This window comes from Lactuca serriola, chromosome 1, assembly GCF_051521515.1.
Source record: "Lactuca serriola cultivar US96UC23 chromosome 1, Lser_US96UC23_V15, whole genome shotgun sequence".
NCBI lineage: Eukaryota > Viridiplantae > Streptophyta > Magnoliopsida > Asterales > Asteraceae > Lactuca > Lactuca serriola.
Genome location: NC_136408.1, coordinates 173,976,553 through 173,999,960, shown reverse-complemented (window position 1 = coordinate 173,999,960; position 23,408 = coordinate 173,976,553). Strand labels below are relative to the sequence as shown.

Genomic DNA, 23,408 nt, shown 5'->3' with positions numbered 1-23,408 from the left:
ATGTATTCACCAGGTTACTCATCCTGACCCACTAAGTTTATTTGTATCACAGGTTTCGATATGAAACTACATTACACTGAGAGATTAAAGGAGATGTAGATCATTAGTAAGGTCTGTTTATACTTATGTTTCTGTATTGATGCTGACATCCCAAAGTTTTAATATAAACAAAATACATTTCTTCGGAAATGCGTTTATAATAAGTTTATCATGTTTTTCTGGGAACAAATTCTGCAATATTATTCTTTAAAAATGAATACTCTGATTTTCAAATAAGCACAAATAAAAATTTTAAAATGATTGTGAATTCGAGGATGTCACATATTTTACTGTTGATTTTAGGTTTATAAGGCACCAATTGGAGTTGCTATTCTTTAGCATTTTTGTTGTTAAGAAGAACATGAAGTAGCTTTTATGGGCTGCCAACTACTTAACCAACAAGTGTTAAAACTTTGATGGTTTGTTCATTTAGGAAACCATAAACACAAGGAGGCAGTGGAGATATTGAAAGAATCGTACATAATAGGAACCTAAAAGAGGCTTCACATATATGAACCGATTGATTTTAAAATTTGAGCTAATTTCTAGTATAATACATTGAATTGAATTAGTTATTACCTTAAGAATATAGATCTGATACCCAAGAGCTGGAAAACTACATAAACTTGCTAACTTTACTTCCATATATATGAACATATATGAACCGATTGTTACCTTAAACACTAAACATTAAACATCTAAAACACCAAAAATTTATCTATAAGTATATAAGTTAAACATTAAACATTACGTGGGTATTTTGGGTAACGATCGATAGAACACAAGACCGAATAAGTAATCGTGCAAGTAGAAAAAAATGTGACTTTTCATATTCGGTTTGGTCCTTTTGGACCGAATAAGCCCTTATTCGGGTAACCCGGACCGAATAACCTGAAAACCGAATAAGGCTTATATAGATACCTAAAAACCGAATCGAATTGTTTATTCGGGTCTAATTCGGTTCGGTTCGGTTGGGTTTTCGGTTCGGTTCGGGTTTTCGGGCCAAATTCTCATCCTTAATTGATAGTATCCTAGAATATCATGATATCGGTTACAACATAAAAACAATTTAATGATCTAATAAAAATTAAATAATATTTTGATATTTTATAAAATTAACCCAAAAGCAAACAACCATTTCTGAACTTCTGTTTAAAATAGATGATTTATGAATTTTTTTAAAAATTTACCACCCAAGCTTCTATTTTAAATAGGTTTCAAAAAACACACATTCTTCCATTGATACAATATAGTTTGGCCATTTAACATACTTTACATAATACTACACATATAGAATTAAAAAAGAAGGGTAAATGGCACAAAAAACACTCTTTTTACACATAAATTCGATTTTGACACCGTGTTTTTTTTGTCAATTTTGACACTGTGTTTTCCAATTTGTTACAATTCTGACCACTTGACCGGTTAACCAGGTTGCATGCTAACGTGACATGATGATGTATCAGTTTTGATGACATGACATGCTGACATGATATATTGACGTGTCAAAATTGATTTTTTTTCCACAAAAAAACACTAAGTTTTCAGTTTTTTTCGATTTTGACACTAAGTTTAATTTTTTATTTCAATTTTGACACTATGTTTTTTTTTGTTCCAATTGAACATCATTTATCAAATTTTGATCAATTTTGTCTATTTTTCATTTGAAACCATATAAATATTTTTTTAATATATTTAAACCGTATAAATATTTTTTTTCATTTAAAAACCACAGATTTGTATAAATACATTTTTTTTTACACTCAAACCATATTTTTATGTATAAATATGTATTAGTTATATAAAAATTGTATTTTATATTAAATTTGCAACTTTAAAATGTGTGTGGAGGTTTGGAAGCGTGTAGTCGATCAAAACTCGGATATCAAGTTTGCAACCTATCAAATTTTTAGATTTTATTAGAAGCTTTTGGTTAGTTTGATTCTCATGATATAACTAATGCTTTGAATGTAAGAAAAAAACACCTTGTATTTAAATAAAAATGTGGTTTTTAAACGAAAATAATGTGTTTATACGGTTTAAAATGTAATAAAAAAAATATATTTATACAGTTTCAAATGAAAAAGAGACAAAATTAAACAAAATTTGATAAATGATGTTCGATTGGAACAAAAAAAAAACATAGTGTCAAAATTGAAATAAAATATTAAAGTTAGTGTCAAAATCGAAAAACAGTGAAAACTTAGTGTTTTTGTGGAAAAAAAAATTAATTTTGACACGTCAGCATATCATGTCATCAAAACTGATACGTCATCATGCCACGTGAGCATGCAACTTGGTTAACCGGTCAAGTGGTCAGAATTGTAACAAATTGGAAAACATAGTGCCAAAATTGACAAAAAAAAAAAACACGGTGTCAAAATCGAATTTTTGTGTAAAAAGAGTGTTTTTTGTGCCATTTACCCAAAAAAGAATTGAAAAAGAAAATCAATAAAAGGCATTTTGGTGATTTAGCATAATTCATATACCAATTTATTTGATAGAGGTAGCAAAGGAAGTCAAAGTACCGGTACAATTACCATTTACTCCAAATATTGGGATTTTAAAATTGATTCAAATGGGATATCCTTTAGAAATCAAGTTAAGCTCACTTACCATGTGTGCAAAAGGAAACATAAAAACTCAACGGAAATCTAAAAAAAAATTACATGTGAATGGCAATGTATTTTTAGAAACTATTGATCAATGAAATAATTTAAAAATCAATGGAGAAATAGAAAAAATCATGTCAATAGCAATGTAATTTAATTGATTAGCTCATTATAGCATTATACTCTAATTTATTCATATTACAACATTATATTTAAAAAAACTACATATAATAGCAACCCACAGAAATACAAAGCAATTTTTCTGTTATATAAATACCAAAATGATACCTGTTAACAAAATTGCAGGAATAGTCCCTTGTATAACAAAATTACCAGAAATGGTTGTTGTATTAAAACTAGGTGTGAGACTCATGTATCACATGGGTTTATTTAAAAGAAATTAATATAAAATTCAAAATATTTGACAAGTTTGAATTTATAAGAAAAGTGAGAATTGAATTATAAAAATTAAAGTTTTTTTTTCTTTTAAATTTAAACAAATAATTTAGATAAATAAATAAAGAAAATTAATGATACTTTAATTTAGTAATTTTGAAATTAGAAGGAAAGTCCATTAATGAAATTGATATGCATTTATTATTAGATTTAAATTATATTTGGCATTTAATCAAATAGAAAAACCATAAAATGACAAGTGGAATAAAAATTAATTTAAAATTACCATAAAATTACATGTGACAAATTAAATGAGAATATGACAAGTGGCAAAAAAACCTTCATTTATTAGAGTAGAAATGCATAAATTGCTCATATTTAAATGATAAGATGTACATGTATGCACTTTTGGGTATATACATGCAAGGGCTGCTGTGAAATATTTTTAAAAGAACAAAAAAATAAAATAAAAAAAAATAAGAAATTATTTAATGTGATATAATAGTTGTGTGATATAAAATGGACGTTTTGAAACATAACGATTAACGAACAACATACATACGGAGAATATATTTGAAGAAATCATAATTTTAGCATTGTAGTTGCAACGTAGATTGCTATAATGCAGATATAAAAATACATAAATTAATCCTTATTAGACAGAATGCATAACTGGTCCTGATTTTAAAAATTACGGATATACCTCTATACAAAATTATGGGAATGGTCCATTTATAACAATATTAACAAAAATGGTCATTGTTTAAAAAAATGCATAAATCGACAGGACATTTATGTGATTCATAGAATACATTGGACTATTTATTTTTTGAGATCCAAAATCTGAGAAATTAGCATTCACCGACTCAGATTAGCATGATATATATATATATATATATATATATATATATATATATATATATATATATATATATATATATATATATATATATATATATAGGTAGAATAACATTGATATAATTACAAATAAATTGAAAATATATTATGAAAAGTTTTACCGGATGTACACACTAGCCCATTTCTTCTTTTAGAGAAAGTCACCAAGCTAAAACATTTATCTTCATGTTTTGGGGGTGATTTTTTAACTAATGGATTTCAAAAATCTTCCCATGCATCTCTCATCAACTCGCCTTCATTTTCTTCACCACTAAACTCTATTCTACAAAAGCCAATATCACAAACCAAAAAACATTAGAAAGAGAATTTGAGAATTTGAGAATTTTCACAAAAACTAAAAATCAAAGAGAGAGAGAGAGAGAGAGAGAGAGAGAGAGAGAGAGAGAGAGAGAGAGAGAGAGAGAGATCCAACAGAAACAAATAGATCTAAAAAAAATTTAGTAATTAAATAAGTATTTTTGTTTCATTTTCCTATTGTATGCATGCTAAAATTAAATTCAACTCAAAGCAAAAACCCACAAAATACATAAGTTCCCGTATACTTCGAATGAAGTAATAAACTTGAGCAATAATCATATAAGTTAATTAAAAGCAAGAGTTCCATATTTTATATATAAACAATCAAACAATGAAGAAAGAACTTTATCAATCGAAATGAAATTTCATCATCATAAAAAAGTTTAAAAAACCATCATATTGTATATTCTACAATAATAAATATGATTTATAAAGTGGAGAAATGAAGTTGACAAAGATTACAGAGAAAAAAATATCATAAATGTGAAGGAAATCATGCCTACTCCAGAAAATATTTGGTGGAAAAAGAAACTTGCATAGACGATCATCTGACTCATCTTCTTCGGTTTGAGTTTACAGATATCCATAGCATCAGACATCATGGTCAACATGTAGAGGTTGAGATCAAGAAGTCATGAAATCATTAAGAAGGAAACCCCAAAAAAAATATGAAGATGAGGGTAAGTAAAACCATTAAAAACCGTACCTTAAATTTTCTATTTTCCATAGATTTTATCACCTAGACATTTTATCAAACACTTTATATGCATTCATCAAACATTTATTAACCAACACAATTTTTGCACTAATTCAAGTAGTAGACAATGTAAACAGAATGAGAAATTAAATATCATTCTACCTTTTAATCCTATATATCCTCCTACCCATTTAAATGATGACATGTGTCATATTAATATCCTAAAATATCATTAAATTTCATTAAATAAACATTAAATGTTACACATGTCACAATTTCATTGGGTAGAATGATATGTAGGAACAAATAGTAGGAGGATATTTAATTTCTCAAAGAGAATTTATAAATTAGCCAATAACATAGGTGTGTACAACAATCACATGATAGATTATGTAAATAGGTTATTGACCATAGCCTTATCAAAGACCAAGAAAAGCAGAGGTCGTAATTAGGAAAATCGATAAAAGATTAAGAGAAGAAACCTTACATAAAATCGTTTATGGAAACAAGATGACAACCATTTGATGAACAATAATCATTGGACGATGGTTATCTAAGGTTGTCCAGTAAAAGAAGAAGCATAGAAGATAAAAGTAGAGATGTGAAAATTTAAAAGGAAGGTAGTGTATATGGAGGAAGGGGCGAAAATTATTCCTGGAGTAAATTACACGAATGGTCCCTATGGTTTAGGGTAATTTGCACGTTTGGTCCCTAACTTATTTTTTTAACTCGGAAGGTCCTTACTGTTTGTTTTTGTTACGCGCTTGGTCCCTATCTTACCTAAAAAGACTATTATGCCCTTGATTTTTTTAATTTATTTAAATAAACACACCCTTAATCCCACCCCTCACCTTACCTCACCTACCCCATCATTTTTTCCTTTTTAAATAATAGTCTTTTTAGATAAGACAGGGACCAAACGCGTAACAAAAATAAACAGTAGGGACCAAATGCGTAACAAAAACAAACCATAGGGACCTTCCGAGTTAAAAAAATAAGTTAGGGACCAAACACGCAAATTACCCCAAATCATAGTGACTATTCGTGTAATTTACTCTTATTCCTGATTTCAAGGGATCCAGATATATCAAGAAGAATAGGAAGTGTATTGAAAAGAAAAGAATTTCAACGGGAAAATAAAAAATGGGTTAACATGAAGATGTCATGTGTCAAATATAGAGTGTAGAAAGGTGTCATGTGGCAAATTGGCAAATTAAAGTTTTATTTATTAGAATAGATAGATTATTTATTTACATATAAAAGAGAAAAAAAATATTTTAATTTTAATAATTCAATATTTTGTTCACTTTTCTTATAAATTCAAACTTCTCAAATGTTTAAAATTTTGTATTTCATTTTTTTAAATAAATCCATATAATATATGAGTCTTCCTCCTAATATAATTATAAACAAAAAATTATAAACAAAAAGTAAGAAATTTTCTCTAGAAAATATAAATATGGTTGGGGAAAATAGGCGAATGATATTAGGTGTCATTTATATTAAAACCAAATGAGAAAGAAACCCTCATGTGATAACATAGTAATGCCCTTCGACCGAGACACAATAAGTGGGGAAAAAAAAAGTTTGATTTACATTGTACTATGTTACAAAAAAGAAATTGGTCCAATTGCATAACCACAATCACAGAGTTTGTAATTACTTCAAACAAAAACATATTTTGCCATAATAAGATAAAAATATACATATTTGCACAGCGCCGTTTTACTGTTTTCCACTTTTGTGCCAGTTTAAAAACCCTCCAAACTCACGCCAGTGGATCACCGATAGTCATCTCTCTCTCTCTCTCTCTCTCTCTCTCTCTCTCTCTCTCTCTCTCTCTCTCTCTCTCTCTCTCTCTCGTGATGACAAACCCGGTTGTCGAGTCATCGGAGGAAGAAGCACTGTGCAGGTCCTACCCATACGCGGCCCTATACTTCGTCCAAAGTCCCACCACCACCGTCTCCCACTACAACCACGATGTAATCTCATTCCATTCACCAGCCACTCAACGCCGACTCACCCTCTCTCATTACTCCTCATCCCGAGGATCCACCAACTCTTTTTTACATGACAAGAAGATCCCTTATGGTCCTCAAGAAAGCCCCGACCATGATGCTGTAGAGAGGGTGGTGGTAAAAATGGGAGAAAAGTGCTCTGTTTTCGTTGGTGGTGACAATGTACATGGTGCTGGTGCTCGTGGCATCAATGGGGAGGAAGATGAGGAGGAATTAGAGAAGGGTTTTCGAAAGAAGATGTGGGATCTTGTATCTTTTTCACACTCTGATTCATGTGTATGGATATTGTTTCAGATAAGCTTGAGGGTTCTAGTGAGCTTTGGAGTTGCTTTGCTTTTCTTCTATCTCATTACTAAGCCTCCTCCTCCCGATATCTCTGTTAAGGTAACCTTTTTTCTTTGGAGTTGCTTTGCTATTTTTCTAATATTCATGAAACAGTTCAAGTCTTACGTTCACATTAATGAAATTTCAAGGATTGAAATCATTGTCACTATTTTTGAAAAATATATCCTTGCTATTGGTGGTTGCGGTTTGCACTAGCAGCATGAAATGTAAAGGGAAAATGAATTATAAAGACAATGAAGTTTTCAAACCGTTCAAAAAACCTCAATTATGTTTTGTTTTTTCAAAAAAACCTAACGAACTTAACATTTTGTTAAAAAACCCCCAACTAACTTACACTTCTCAGTTAGGGTCAACCAGCTAATGAAAGTCAACGAATAACATTGTTTGTGACGTGTAATTAAATATCGGAAAATGACTTGTAAGACCAACGAAGTTTCAAAACTGTTCAAAAATTCCTAATCATGTTTTATTTGTTGAAAAAAAACCCAACAAACTTACGTTTTTGTTTAATTCTCATTAGAGGCAACTAGATTCATTAGGTATACAACTAGTTGGCAAAGGACATGACATTATATTTAATGACATGGAATAAACATATTAGAATTGCCCATTATATATCGATTTAGGCTTGAAGAAGAGAAAAACGAACCTCGTCTGTGTTTAATCTCTTGTAATAGCTATTTCTTCTTTCTCTCAATTGTTGATGTCCAACTTAAGATCTACAAAGAAGATATTTGATGATGCAAACTCTTGTGGATGTAGACATCCTTCTCGGATTTGGACATCTAAAATGGAGGATCATCTAAAGATAATGTTTAGGGCTTGTTCGGACAAATGGGTAAGTGTAATTGAAAGCTTTATCATGTCCATTTTAATAAGTTTTTGTTTTTGAAAGAAACCAAACAAATAGATAGAATATGTACATGATAAAACTTTCAATTACACTTACCCATCTGTTCGAACAAGCCCTGAACTTTTTTCTATGGATGATCCTCCGTTGTAGATGTCCAAATCCTAGACGGACGTCCACATCCACAAGGGTTTTCATCATCAAATATCTTCTTTGTAGACCTTGGTTGGACATCAACGATTGAGAGGAGGAATATGAAGTAGCTATTACAAAAGATCGAACACATACATCGTTCATTTTTTTCTCTTCTCCATGCCCTAAAAATCGATATATAAAGGGCAATTCTAATCTGTTTATTCTATGTCATTAAATATAATGTCATATCATTTGCCAACTAGTTGTATACCTAATGAATCGGGTTGCCTCTAATGAGAATTGAACAAAAGCGAAAGTTTATTGAGTTTTTTTCAACAAACAAAACATGATTGAGGTTTTTTGAACGGTTTTGAAACTTCGTTGGTCTTACAAGTCATTTTCCGATATTTAAATACACGTTATAAGTCATGTCATTCGTTGACTTTCATTAGTCGGTTGACCCTAAATGAGAAGTGAACGAAAGTGTAAGTTCGTTGGAATTTTTTAGACAAAAGGTTAAGTTCATAGGGTTTTCTTTAACAGAGAAAACATAATTGTGATTTTTGAACGGTTTAAAAACTTGGTTGGGCTTATAAAACATTTTCCCAAAATGTAAATCGAGAAACAACAAAACTCAAATGAATATACTTCGCTTTAATTTGAACTCAAGATTCAACTACAACATTTCCCTCTTCAATTTCTTACTCCGTGTTGTTAACATTCCTTGTATGTGAGTGTAATAGTGTTTGTTTCATGTATGTGAGTGTAGAGTGTTTGTCCATCCCGTAGATGTGAGAGTGTATGTGAATAAATGGGTACTTATAGTACAACTCTTTTTTAAATAGATAATTATAAAAATAAACTTTTGAAAAATATAAAAAAAAATGATTAAAAAACAAAATAAACGGTATTTTACTTTCAATTTAATTCAGTCGACAAACTAAACCAAAATTTTGAGAAAAAACTATAATTAATCTTTCTACGAATTAACATATTTTGATAAATCTTATGTGAACGGTCAGAATATTATACTCGAGTTTTAATTTAAATATGAACAACTATTTGTTATGATTTACCTTTTTTTTTTAAGTTTTATATTTATTATTTTGATAGTATTGATAAATTTTATACTCAATTTATATTCTTAATTATATTAAACACACGTTTTCGAAATTTAAGTACAAAGTTTATTGTCAACAGAAGCAACGGACAATTAGTATAACAATTACTCCGTATTTTATTAATTCCAATTATCAAGAAATAGAAAAATCAAAACTTGAAGTTGTTAGTATATTCACTTATTCAATTATAAACCAAGCCCGTATTAAAAGTGAACTACTCCATTATTTTACTTTTTAGATGGTTTTTCCTTTAACAAGTTGATAATGTCTGCGATAATGAATAGGCATGCATGTGGTAAGCTTTAAAATGCATGATTACCCCCAATTTGTTAAATATGACAACAAGCATGGGTTGGTATCTTTATTTTGTAATGATGGAATAAAAAATTATGTACACCAAGTGGTATTACATATTAATTGCAAAAACCCTTCTTCTGTAGGAAGAAGTTTGATTGTGATCATAATCTACAAAACTTCCCATATACAAATAATCATCTCTTTATGAAAACTAAATGGATTCGATTTATGATTTAAGTGTTTGTATGATTGCAGGTAGGAACAGCGAACGAATTTCAGCTAGGGGAAGGGGTAGATAACACTGGCGTTACTACCAAATTCCTCACCTACAATTGCTCAATAAATCTACTAGTAAACATCAAGTCTAGCCTGTATGGTCTTCACATTCATCCCGAGCTTTTAACTTTGTCGTTCAATAATATTCCTATTGTAACCTCATCGGTAAGCTTTCTACTTGACCCATCACTAAAACCCAAACGTTCAATGTTGATCCATAAAAATATTAACTTATCCCGTCTGAATTATTAAGAAAACGCTAGGGAAAAAAATTGAGACGGCAATATAAATAGAAAATTAATAGGTTTATAACAAAAAAAACCAATGTAAAAAGGAAAAGTCACACCCTCTATATGTCCGACGCCCAACACCCACATACAACCTAGCATGTGAGTAAATCACAAATCATTGGCAATATATTGACCACGTACAACCTACCATGTGAGTAAACCTTCGGGGTTTGAGGTTTTCTTTATGAAATTTTGCCCCGGGTCAACCTGATTTATAGTCTTTTTCTATTTTTATATAGTTTTACTTTCCTGTACAATTCATAAACATATAAAACCAATAATTTGATGTCCATAAAGTTTAAACATTGAAGAAATCGCAAACAGCTCATTGTTTTGGTGTTCGCGCCTTGTATCCAACTATCAAAGCCTTATTAAAACGGCTCAATCCAATTTTAACCAGTTCAATATAAGCGGTCGAACTGCGGTTTAGGGGAAACCCGGCCGGTTCGATCCGATCCGTATTTTTACAAAAAAAAACCGTTCTCAATTGATCCGTCTTCTACTCCGGGTCACGGTCCAACCGGTTGAACCGGCCGGGTCAACCCAGGTTTTAAAACATTGTCGTTAGGTTCTCAACCAAAAGGTCTTTGGCCTAGCGTCAATGAGTGATTCTCTCAAATGAGAGGTCGTAAGTTCACGTCTTATTAAGAGACATAGGTATTGTTTAAGATTAGATTAGGAGTAAGATAATTTTCGGTTTCATAAAAAACTATTAGGTTCCTTTGTTGAGGAAAAACTTTTAAGATCACCAGGAAAGACAATGTACGGTAATTAGGGCATCTCAATTATTTATTTATTTTCCACTTATAACTTTACTTATCAAAACCTTATTTCACAAACATTTTGTAATCGTTTACTTTTTCAAACGTTTTTTCTAAAATTATCAGCTTTTATTCTAATAAATGTTACAAAAAGTCCCTCGTATACTTTGTCGCTTTCTTAAACATACGTCTTATTTTTTTAAAGTAAATTTAGTTAACCTTAACATTTAAATAAAAGAAAACCCGTAATATTTAAATATTACGTGATAATAATGTTTTTTTTTTAATATTTGATATCTATGTCTTTTTGAAAATTTAAAAAATAATCTTTTGAATGAATCAATTTTTTTTTGTATATTAATGAAAAATAGTAATATTTATATATTTAAATATAAATATGCTAAATTGATTTATTACTAAATGTAAGAATCATTACAAGGTTCGAATTTATGTGGTTAATGTGACATTAAAAACATTTTTATACCTACTGATAATTAAGGATGTCAAAAAGTCTTGTGGAATCCCGGTCCCGTGAGGGCCCCGTCCCGTTTAGAGATATTTATTTAAAAAATCAGGGATGGAAACGGGACGGGAGCAAGGTTAAACCCCGTTTTAATTTTGGGGCGGGAGTGGAGGTGGGTAGTCCCGTCCCGAAACTCTCATGGGCCCCCGTTAATAAATTATACATATATTAATTTTATAAATATAATAAACAATAATATGATTTTAAGCTTCTAAAATTCAACAAACAAACAAATTTTAAGTTGTTATTATATTGTTTTTAAGATGCCATAGTTTTTTTGTTTTTAACATGAAAATTTTGCTATAAATAATTATTTGTTACAAAAAAAAAAGTTTTTTTTAGCCCAAATAACAACTTCTTTTAGCCCAAAAAAGACAGTCCAAAATCAATCGGGGGCAGGGCGCGGGGGTAGAAAAGCTGGACATTTTAGGGGCAGAGTCAGGGGCCCATGAGAATGAGGGAATTTCAGGGGCGCGAGCGGGGATGTGATTCCCGTCCCGTTTGCTCCCATTGACATCCCTACTGGTAAAAATATTTTTCAATTTATAAAATGTTTTAGAAAAGGATAATCTTAAAGATACCCTTATAAGGTAAATATGTACGTACATGTATAATCTTCTCTAATAAATAAAGGTTTTTTTTGCCACATGTCATTTTCTCCTTCATTTTAACACTTGTCATTTTGTGAGAGTATTAGAATTTTTATTTTTCATTTATCATTTTTTAGGGATTCTCATTTTCTTAAAATAAAATTCCATAAAATTGTAACGGGTTCTATAAGGAAATAAAATTATCCTATTAAATTCATAATAAGTTCTCATAAATACTCCAAACGATTTAATTTCTTTTGCAAATGTTCCAAAAGATTACATTCTATTATGTAAAGTATTACGTTACAAAATATTTCATATTTATATATTGATATTAAATTTTTATTTTTAATAAACCCGTGTAATACACGAGTCTCACACCTTTGTACTATAAGAGAATTTTGAAATAACTACAATTTTGATTTCGTGGGAAAGTTTTGTGCCAATATAACTACAAATTTGGATTTCGTAGCAACAAAGCCCTAATAACTATCCTTTGTGTAGCATAATAGGTATGAATTTTGAATCTATAGTAAAGTTTTATACTTATTCATATTTTTGTTGTAGTGGTTGACTTTTCAAATTTTAAACATGATAGAAAGACAAAATTGGCAAAAATCAACCAAATAGTCTAACCTAAATTTAGAGTGTTGATAGTCTGTGTATGGATGTTATAAAAAAATTAAAACTGAATAATTGAATCAAACCAAATGATGTTTGGTTTATTTGGTTTGGGTTATTTTGTCATTTGGTTAATTCGTTTTGATTAACCGAATAAAATATTTTATTTGCTATAGTTTAAGTTAAATTATTATTATTTTGGTTAAACCGAAAAACTGAATGACCTATTAAATTAATATATGCTTTTATAGTTCACATCTATAAATTAATATTTTTATTTAAATTGATGGATTAGTTATTAAAAAAATATTTTGATAACTCATTATTTAATTATGAATCATTTTAAATTTATAATTGTCGGATATTGTATTAAAAAGCAATAACTAATTAGCCAATTGTCAATTAACATTTGATTATTTATTTTTTGTATTTATACGAGTAAAGCTATATTAATTCACTTCTATAATATTTTTGTTATATAGACACTTAAAGACAACATATTATGAAAGACTAAATATAATATTTTATGTATTATTGTATTTTTTTCATTAGGTAAATGTCTAGTATGTTTCTTTTTTTTACATATGAAATTTTATTCGGTTTAACTTTTAAAACCAACCGAATCAATCGTAACGGAATTAACCAAAAGTGATTAAATTGAATCTTATTTGGTTTGGTTCTGGTTGTTTTAAAATGTAATAAAACCGAAAAAACCGAAAATAAAAAAAAAATCCAATAATACCCCTAGTTGATAGGGTATATTTGAAATTGTATATTAAAATATTTTATACATATATTGTGTAAAAGTTATTAACAATTTATGTGATACTAAAACAGAGTTTAAAAGATATTGTTCGATCTTATGAAAATACAACAAGCTAACAAACTGTTTTATAATATTTACCAAAATTTGTTAATACATAGTAAAATTATGAAAAAAATAAAAAGTGGGGTAAACGGATAAATTTATATGACATTGTTGATAATGAAAAAAGAATAGATGTCTTGATCTATATGATGTTTAAAGTAATTCCACCTATATAATAAACATTTTTAAATAAATTAGAAGAAAACAAATACCAATTTATATGGATCAAAACATTATATATTAATCTCCAACATTTTTAACAAATGTTTAACATATTTAATTAAATTCTTCCAAATGTTTATTTACTCGGTGTTGGTATATGTATAGCTGAATTTTTAAAATTTCTCTATGTACTTCTTTTTTGTGTTTTTTTTTTTATCTTTAACCGATTTTGATTTAACATATTTTATCACTACATGTGAGACCCGTGTAGTATACCGATTGATTTAAAAAAAATTAAACATTAAAATGTAAACATAAAATATTTTTTAATGTAGAACTTTAAAATAAGAAAGGATGAAACGTATTTATTACAAGTTAATCATATATATGATATTTAATACTTTACATATATATTTATATATGATTTTAATTTTAAAAATTGAAAAATACTAAAACTTGACAATTGGATAATATTTATTTAGAAAATACAACAAAATGACAAGTGTCAAAACTAATAAGAAATTGACATGTGGCAAAAAAAACTTTTATTTATTAAGAAGGACTAGGTGTGAGACCCATGTATTACATGAGTTTATTTAAAAAAAAAAATTAAGTATAAGATTTTAAAAATTTGAAAATTTTGAATTTATAAGAAAAATGACAATTTTTGAATTATTAAAATTAATGAAACTTTAATGTATTCAATACATTATATATATAAATTCTTTCTATAAATACCTTACATATATATTGTCTCACATATTAAATGTTAAATTTTAATTTAATAAAATGAAAAATATAATAAAATGACAAGTGGAAAATAGAAAATTTAAAAATTCTAAAAAATGACATGTATCTAAATGAAGGAGAAGAGGACATGTGGCAAAAAAAACCTTCATTTATTATAGTAGATTTTTTCATCTGGTAAATGTCTAGTATGTTTCTTTTTTTTACATATGAAATTTTATTCGGTTTAACTTTTAAAACCAACCGAATCAATCGTAACGGAATTAACCAAAAGTGATTAAATTGAATCTTATTTGGTTTGGTTCTGGTTGTTTTAAAATGTAATAAAATCGAAAAAACCGAAAATAAAAAAAAATCCAATAATACCCCTAGTTGATAGGGTATATTTGAAATTGTGTATTAAAATATTTTATACATATATTGTGTAAAAGTTATTAACAATTTACGTGATACTAAAACAGAGTTTAAAAGATATTGTTCGATCTTATGAAAATACAACAAGCTAACAAACTGTTTTATAATATTTACCAAAATTTGTTAATACATAGTAAAATTATGAAAAAAATAAAAAGTGGGGTAAACGGATAAATTTATATGACATTGTTGATAATGAAAAAAGAATAGATGTCTTGATCTATATGATGTTTAAAGTAATTCCACCTATATAATAAACATTTTAAATAAATTAGAAGAAAACAAATACCAATTTATATGGATCAAAACATTATATATTAATCTCCAACATTTTTAACAAATGTTTAACATATTTAATTAAATTCTTCCAAATGTTTATTTACTCGGTGTTGTTATATGTATATCCGAATTTTTAAAATTTCTCTATGTACTTCTTTTTTGTGTTTTTTTTATCTTTAACCGATTTTGATTTAACATATTTTATCACTACGTGTGAGACCCGTGTAGTATACCGATTGATTTAAAAAAAAATTAAACATTAAAATGTACACATAAAATATTTTTTAATGTAGAACTTTAAAATAAGAAAGGATGAAACGTATTTATTACAAGTTAATCATATATATGATATTTAATACTTTACATATATAAATATATATGATTTTAATTTTAAAAATTGAAAAAAACTAAAACTTGACAATTGGATAATATTTATTTAGAAAATACCACAAAATGACAAGTGTCAAAACTAATAAGAAACTGACATGTGGCAAAAAAAACTTTTATTTATTAAGAAGGACTAGGTGTGAGACCCATGTATTACATGAGTTTATTTAAAAAAAAATTAAGTATAAGATTTTAACAATTTGAAAATTTTGAATTTATAAGAAAAATGACAATTTTTGAATTATTAAAATTAATGAGACTTTAATATATTGAATACATTATATATATAAATTCTTTCTATAAATACCTTACATATATATTTCCTCACATATTAAATGTTGAATTTTAATTTAATAAAATGAAAAATATAATAAAATGACAAGTGGAAAATAGAAAATTTAAAAACTCTAGAAAATCACATGTGTCTAAATGAAGGAGAAGAGGACATGTGGCAAAAAAAACCTTCATTTATCGTAGTAGACTAGGTGTGAGACCCATGTATTACATGACTTTATTTAAAAAAGTTAAATATAAAATTTTAACAATTTGAAAATTTTGAATGTATAAGAAAAAAGACAATTTTTGAATTATTAAAATTAATGAGGCTTTAATGTATTGAATACATTATATATATAAATCATTTCTATAAATACCTTACATATATATATTACTTACATATTAAATATGGAATTTTAATTTAATAAAATGAAAAATACAATAAAATGACAAGTCGAAAATAGAAAATTTAAAAATTCTAGAAAATGACATGTGTCTAAATGAAGGAGAAGAGGATATGTGGCAACAGAAACCTTCATTTATTATGGTAGATTTTGTTTTTTTTTTATTTTGTTTTGTTTTTTTGTCTTATTATTATTATTATTATTATTTAAAATTTTGATTTGATTTGATGTTTTTTTAACTTTAACTTTATATTTTTTTCAGACTATAATTATGTTATTTTTTTCGTTTGATGTATCTTTGTGTTACAAAAAATTTACAAACATTTATATGTATGTTTGTGTGTAGGTTTTATTTAACGACTATGAATAAAAAAAAATAACATATAGATAGTCTGAATAAAAAAATAACACAAGGATAATTCAAACGAAGAAATATGTATTTATTAAAAACATTAAAAACAAAACAAAAAAAATTAACAACACACACAAAAAAAAGGTAGGAAGAGAAATTATGAGATGCATACAAAAAACCTCTTACTTAAATAGCTCAAACACCTTAAAAAGATGTTTAACATATTTAATTAAATTTGTTAATTTAGTTCATATGTTTACTTAAATAGGGTTGCTAGTCCTTTACGAACATTTTATATTTGATAAAAGAAAATTTTAATATCTTTCTGTTTTTGTTGCTAATTATCCTTCTCTCCTTAAAAAGCAATTACATATGTAATCCATTAATTACTTTTTGGAAATTATTTATTTATTTTATTTTGACACTTATCTTAATCTATTGTGCAAGAAGATTAATAAAAATAAAAGATAACATGATATTTGATTTCTTTCAATACAATTTGTTATGTTGTTGTTCTAAAAATTCTTAAGTAGGTTGGATTAAATTATGATATTATATCAACAACTCCACTCATATCTAGCATAGTATTATATCGGAGACAAAAAATTTAAAAAAAAATGGATCACTAAAATTGAAGAATATATCATTTTTATGATCAATGATTTACTTTTTATGATCCATAATTCAATTTTAATGAACCAATTTTTTTTTCTTTCCGATGTAATACTATGCTCGATTTTATGATTTATATATTTTTTTTCCAGTTTTCTTAAGGTGCCTTCACAAATGCTCACCGAAAAAAAATCTCAATCGGAACCAGACCCTATATATATATATATATATATATATATATATATATATATATATATATATATATATATATATATATATATATATATATATATATACTAGTTTATAACCCGTGATTATCACTGTTATAAAATTAATTAAACTTTTCTATTAAAAAATCAAAATTATTAATCAATTATTTTAAATAAATTATTACTTAAGAGATATTTTTTAGTTATATAAAATTATAATCGTTGATTTAAATAAATGCGTGGAGTTATATCATTTTATAATTTATATTAATTTTATTTTATTTTTTAATATAATGTTATTAATTTAATATAACTAAATGAATAAATTTTAAAATTTGAAATTTAAATTAAAAATGAATTATTAATTTAATAAAATTAAATTGAGAAATTTAAAATTTGAAATTTGAAATGAATAATTAATAGGTTGACAAGTGGCATGATAAATGATACATAACATTAATGAGGGGTTCTCATTGCATGACATTTGTCAATATGAGATTAAAGCTATTCTTTTATTAGAATAGGGATATATATATATATATATATATTAACTTGTATTATTTAATCTTATAAATTAGAAAAATAGACCAAGAAAACCATAAAGTCATAGAAATTATAAAGCTACTGAAACAATTAAACTGTAGTTATGTATGTTTATTTATTTATTTATTTATTTTAACTTTGAACTTCTATTTGGTTTATTAACTTACTTAGTAAGTCTAATCTTTTGTATTTTATATATGTTAGAATTTATTCGTGTTGATTAAGTTGGAGTCTAACCTGTTTATCTATTTCCCTTTGAACGACGAACAAATTTTATGAAAAAAATCTAGCAACAAACTGGAAACATTATCTAATGGATCAGATAATAGTTCATGATGTAAAATAATTATTTCAAGAAACCAATGAAAAATTACTAATATACCCCTGTTCTTTATCCAAAGGAAAGCATTCGCCTTAATATCCTCAATTTTCTCATTCCCCGGACACCATATAAAACACAATGTGCTCAAAAGAATGGGATGTATAACTTTTCTGTAATTTGTAATATTACTTAAAATGTTTGTGACCCCCAACAAGTCATCAACATTCAATGGATGTAAAAAATTACTATCACGCCAGTTATAATTATTCTTCCAGATTTTATTCAAAAAAGAACACGGTGCAAAAAAGTGGCATTTCAATTACGTTTAAGCACCACAATGCACACGTAAGAGAGTTAACTCCCACACCCGTCTTAAGCAAAGCTTCTTTCGAACGTATCATGTTCACAACATTCTCGACCAAAAAAATTAACTTTTATCGGTAACCAGTTGCTCCAATAATGTATCTAATTATCCTTGGAATACATATTGGATCACCCATTAAGATCACCCATTAAGCTTTGCAATTGTGACATATCCTCAACACTCTTGGTGGTCGTTTCCACTTTAGATGCCAAACATATGTGTGCCCAGTTTTCAAAAATCGACCACTTTGGATGCCTTTCTTATCACTATCAAGCTTTAGTAAAGGCTGGGATTAACACAAATAGTTTTAAGTGAGCTCAAGTCCCTTATCTAGCACCTTAAAGAAGGGGTTTAGACTAAAACAAATAGATTTAAATGAGGTCAACTAGCTTATCTAACATATTGGTTACTGTTGAAAAATCTCAACATCTTTTATTAAACATGTTGATTGGATTAAAATCTCAACTTAAACAACCAATAAACCAAATGCAACCTACCTGTTCTGAACTATACAGGATAATCATGTTTGGCTAAATTTCATTTTCAGGAAACACGAGCACTCTACGCATCAAGTAATGGACCAACATCTTTCTTGTTATACTTGGGAACAACCAACAAACCTATGTATGGTGCAGGAAGAATTATGCAAGACATTTTGGACTCTGGAAAAGGATTATCGTTGGTCGTTCGTTTCAAACTTAGGTCAAGATTTCATGTCGTTGGGAAGCTAATTAGTCCTAATTATCGTCATCGGGTAGAGTGCATTTTAATCCTCAATAAGACTCATGATAAACAACATAAATCTTTAATGTACGATAAGCATTGTAATTTATTATGATTCTTAATACTTATTATATTTCATCCAAATGAAACATGTTTAACACGTGAAAGAATAATTTCAATCAAGCATATGTTGTTAATTATTTTTTGGTGAAGTTGAAATTCTAGTTATTAGAGTCATATTGATTTTGGTAATAGCATATGGTTAGAGTTATGCAATTTCAAATTAGCAAGATAATTTTAGTATTAGCATTTAGCTATGAACCGACAACCACTTGATAATTTCAGTATTAGCATTTAGGAGGATTTTTAATTTCTCATGAAGATCCTCCTATCATTTTCCTACATATTGTCACAACTAGCAAACTAAGGTTACGAATGATGATCCTGGTACAAGATAATCTACTTGTGTAATCTTGCAACACTTCATTTAGTGAAATTCAAACTTCAATGCTATTAAGTTCATACCTTCATACATTGTCATCCAAGTCGAAACAACCAAGTATAAGCCCAAAAGTCGACCCAATAAGCCAAATTTAATCATTTTTGGGCCTTAGCCAAAGATTTTCAATCCAAATCCCTTGTTGGCCCAAGACATCCTTATTGGGCCTTATTGGGCCGGTAGCTTCTCTTTTGGCCTTGTTGGGCCGAAAACCCCTCCTTGGGCCCTAATGGGCCGAAAACTTTTATGTAACATTGTTTTGGACCGAAAACTCTTCTAATGGGCCTTTTGGGCCGAAAGCTTCTAGTGGGCCTCTCTTTAGGTCGAAACCACACTTGAGTCTTATTTGGGCCGAGAACCCCTATTTAGGGCTCTAATGGGACGAAGACCTTTTAAGTGGGGCGAAAACTCTCTTGGACCAACCCAAATCGAAGCCCACCAATTTGGGCCATCATGTGGGCCGAGAAACCCCCCCCCCCCCCCCCTAATCAGTTGGCCCATTTATAATTAAAAAAAAGGGAAATGACTTGGGTAATAAGAGATGACACCTCACATTTACACACCATACACCCAAGGAATTATCTCCCATTTATCCACACATTTCCCATCATCCCCATAGGTCAACTCCTACCATCTCCTCTCTCTTCTCTACCCCTCGGCCTATCTCCCTTCTCCCACCCTCATTCACAACTTCAACTCCAACTCATTTCCTCTTAACATTCAACATTCTCTCATCCTCTCTCTCCCACCCTTTAAGATTTCGTGTGAGTGTGTATGTTCTTCAAGGAAGTTTTCATCCAAGGATCATAAAGTTGGTAACTCCATGGTTGAGTCGAGTGCTTTTGCTTCATATATATGCTTAGAACTTTCAACTTACACACTTTGTTGTGTGTTAAGCTCCTTAGAACACCCAAAATTTCGAGAATCCCATCAAGAAGGCAAGCTAGACTCGAAAATCCTTCTTATTCTTCCTCAGCATTTCGAAATTCCCAAGGAGAGCTTCATACCCCACTCTTTCCAAGTTTTTCATTCTTTTAGGGGAGATTACAAGTCAGATATTGCTTGAAATCTTTGGATATTTGCATGTACTTGTATGTTTATATGTTTATGCGTGTTGAAAAGTTGTTATTTCATGCTAGAACTCCTTAAAACTCGAGATTTTACAAAGTCTCAAGTTGTTGGAATAAGTTACATTTATGTAGTTTCACATATTTTCGGTATTATATTGGAAATGAGACAAGCTGCTAAGTGAAAGTGACTCTTTGAAACATGTGTTAAAAACCACAAATAATGTCAAGGAAATGTTATAAAAATTATGTTTATCAAAGTTTAAAAAATGGTAAATATGGGAGTTTACCATCAAAAATGGTAAATTTTGGGTTATGTAAGCTTTTACCACAAAAAACTTGTGAGATTGTGGGATTATATTAATCTTCAAGCTTTTATGAAATTTTTGTGTAAATTGACGAATTCTAGTCACAACCAAAAATAAAGTATATTTATTTTTGGTGTTACAAAATACTTAATCGAAATTTTGGTGTGTTAAAAACTAACCATGACACTTGAATATTTTACTTAAATATGGTTTGATTAGTAAAATAATTGTAAAGGAGTTTACTAATTCAAAGGTTAACACCTATAATATTTTGTTATATATATTTTTTTTGATTTAACACACATCGTAGGTTAACAAGCTATTAGAAACGATTTATAAATATCGTTATAAATAATTTAATATAACCGATAAGCAAAGCAGCGTTTTTTACGACTGGAATATGCGCGTGTCATCATCTGATTATCAAAAAGCATTTAAATAATACAAGTGTTGAATTGTATGTCATAAAACTGTAAAACGCGAGTCATAAAACTGTAGTCATAAATCTACCTTAAGAACTTCGTATACATTATTCTATAATTTCGCATAAATTTTGTTGAGGCTCTTATGAGACACTCTTTCATCGTACCTACCTAGCGTACACCGTAAGCCTTGTAGTTATAACCAGAGTCTCCTGGAGGGAGTGCGAGGTAATTGTGTATAGATCTATACAGGGTTGACACCCCCACACCTGAGCTGTTCGCTACAGCTAGACGGGCCAGTCTAGGGTGACAAGTATCTTTAGAAACCGACACCTGAAGAACGTCAAGACATGCGCATTATTCATATTAGTATAGTTGTAACGACTCACATAAAGAATAATAACACTATTGGAATTTACAAAAGATATGCACTCTACTAGTTTTATAAAATACACAACTATATTCCGTATATTTTGTAAACTAATTTCACCACTCCGGACTTAGTTTTTTTAGTACCACAACAGTTTTATATACAAAAAATATAGGATTTTTTGGGATCATACTCTTTTCAAATACAAACCAAGGAAAACAAAGAACATGCATGAAAATATACACGATTTTGGAACGAGACTCACAAATTACTTTTATAGAAAATATGGGATTTTCTGGAGTTTTACAAGTTAATATAAATAAAGATGCTACAAGTTTTCTTACAAACATCTTTATGAACTCACCAACATTCAATGTTGACGCTTTTCAAAATGACTTGTATTCTCGGGGACATACTGAACAAGTACTCGGGCCTTGGATTTGTATATTTTGCCATCATTTTGAGACATCATACTCATTGTTATTTTTGTGTAATTGAAGAACAAGTACAATTTGTAAACAATGAATGTTGGTATATTGTAATGTATGAGGTTTGGTTGCTATGTATCATTTATATTCAGTTGCTATGATATTACACTATGAGTTCATCCGTCCCCGGACGTTTCCACTATCCTGGTTCGGGGGTGTGATAATATTTAAGATTCTCATATTTTTCATATTTAATAAAATTAAAAGAAATTAATACATTTGTCATAATCTAAAAAATGGTAGGAGGACGGATAAAAAGAAAAATAGGAGAACATTTAATTTCTCATTATATATATATATATATATATATATATATATATATATATATATATATATATATATATATATATATATATATATATAACAATTCTTCTCATCTTTTTAGATTGGAGAAACTTTTAATATTCTGTCTAATTTGATTCTTCTCATCCGTTCTGTCTTACATTGAAACTTTTCCAATGTTTCAGAATTACACTTAAACTTGTAAGCATAACCATATTTACTAAACTTTAGTAAATCATGATGAATAGTCTCATCCATCTTTGTTGTGGACCTGACCAGTGCAAAACCAAGTATATCCAATCTCCTTGTCCTTCACTTGACTCACATATACATGTGAACAAGGAATTAGTGTTAATTTCCCAAAGATGAAAATTGTCATTCATCATACAATACCAGTTGCATGATTCCAAGTTTCTATTAAACTGGAACTTAGGTGATGATAATCTTTCCTTATTTGGTAAATTATGACACTACCACAACCGAAAGAATCAAATCCATTTTCCGATATTGCTATCAATGGAATC

At 28.5% G+C, this 23,408-nt stretch overlaps 1 protein-coding gene and 1 long non-coding RNA gene across 3 annotated transcripts; one reads left to right on the top strand and one right to left on the bottom strand.

Annotated features, from left to right (window-relative positions):
- Positions 1-4,013: 4,013 nt before the first annotated feature.
- On the bottom strand, positions 4,014-5,566 carry LOC145072240 (uncharacterized). The gene is made up of 4 exons (XR_013690956.1): positions 5,447-5,566; positions 4,969-5,001; positions 4,762-4,822; positions 4,014-4,227 (listed from the first exon to the last, which is right to left on the bottom strand). It is a non-coding gene; the product is annotated as an uncharacterized LOC145072240 (long non-coding RNA).
- Positions 5,567-6,755: 1,189 nt separating this feature from the next.
- LOC145101467 (delta-latroinsectotoxin-Lt1a protein) lies at positions 6,756-19,621 on the top strand. Of its 2 annotated transcripts, none has more exons than XM_079038679.1 (3): positions 6,756-7,361; positions 9,981-10,096; positions 19,273-19,621. In XM_079038679.1, the coding sequence occupies exons 1-3, from the start codon at positions 6,825-6,827 to the stop codon at positions 19,454-19,456; spliced, it is 837 nt and encodes a 278-aa protein (XP_078894805.1). In that variant the 5' UTR covers positions 6,756-6,824; the 3' UTR covers positions 19,457-19,621. The 2 variants fall into 2 exon arrangements, with proteins under 2 accessions (XP_078894805.1, XP_078894799.1); XM_079038673.1 differs by having other exon boundaries at positions 9,981-10,166.
- The last annotated feature ends 3,787 nt before the right edge of the window (positions 19,622-23,408 follow it).

Bases quoted from the DNA above. Each gene is read 5' to 3' on its own strand.
- LOC145101467 (XM_079038673.1), top strand. From the start codon at position 6,825: ATGACAAACCCGGTTGTCGAGTCATCGGAGGAAGAAGCACTGTGCAGG. The intron at 7,362-9,980 runs GTAACCTTTTTT...GTATGATTGCAG, and splicing joins CTCCCGATATCTCTGTTAAG to GTAGGAACAGCGAACGAATT. The intron at 10,167-19,272 runs GTAAGCTTTCTA...TTTCATTTTCAG, and splicing joins TTCCTATTGTAACCTCATCG to GAAACACGAGCACTCTACGC.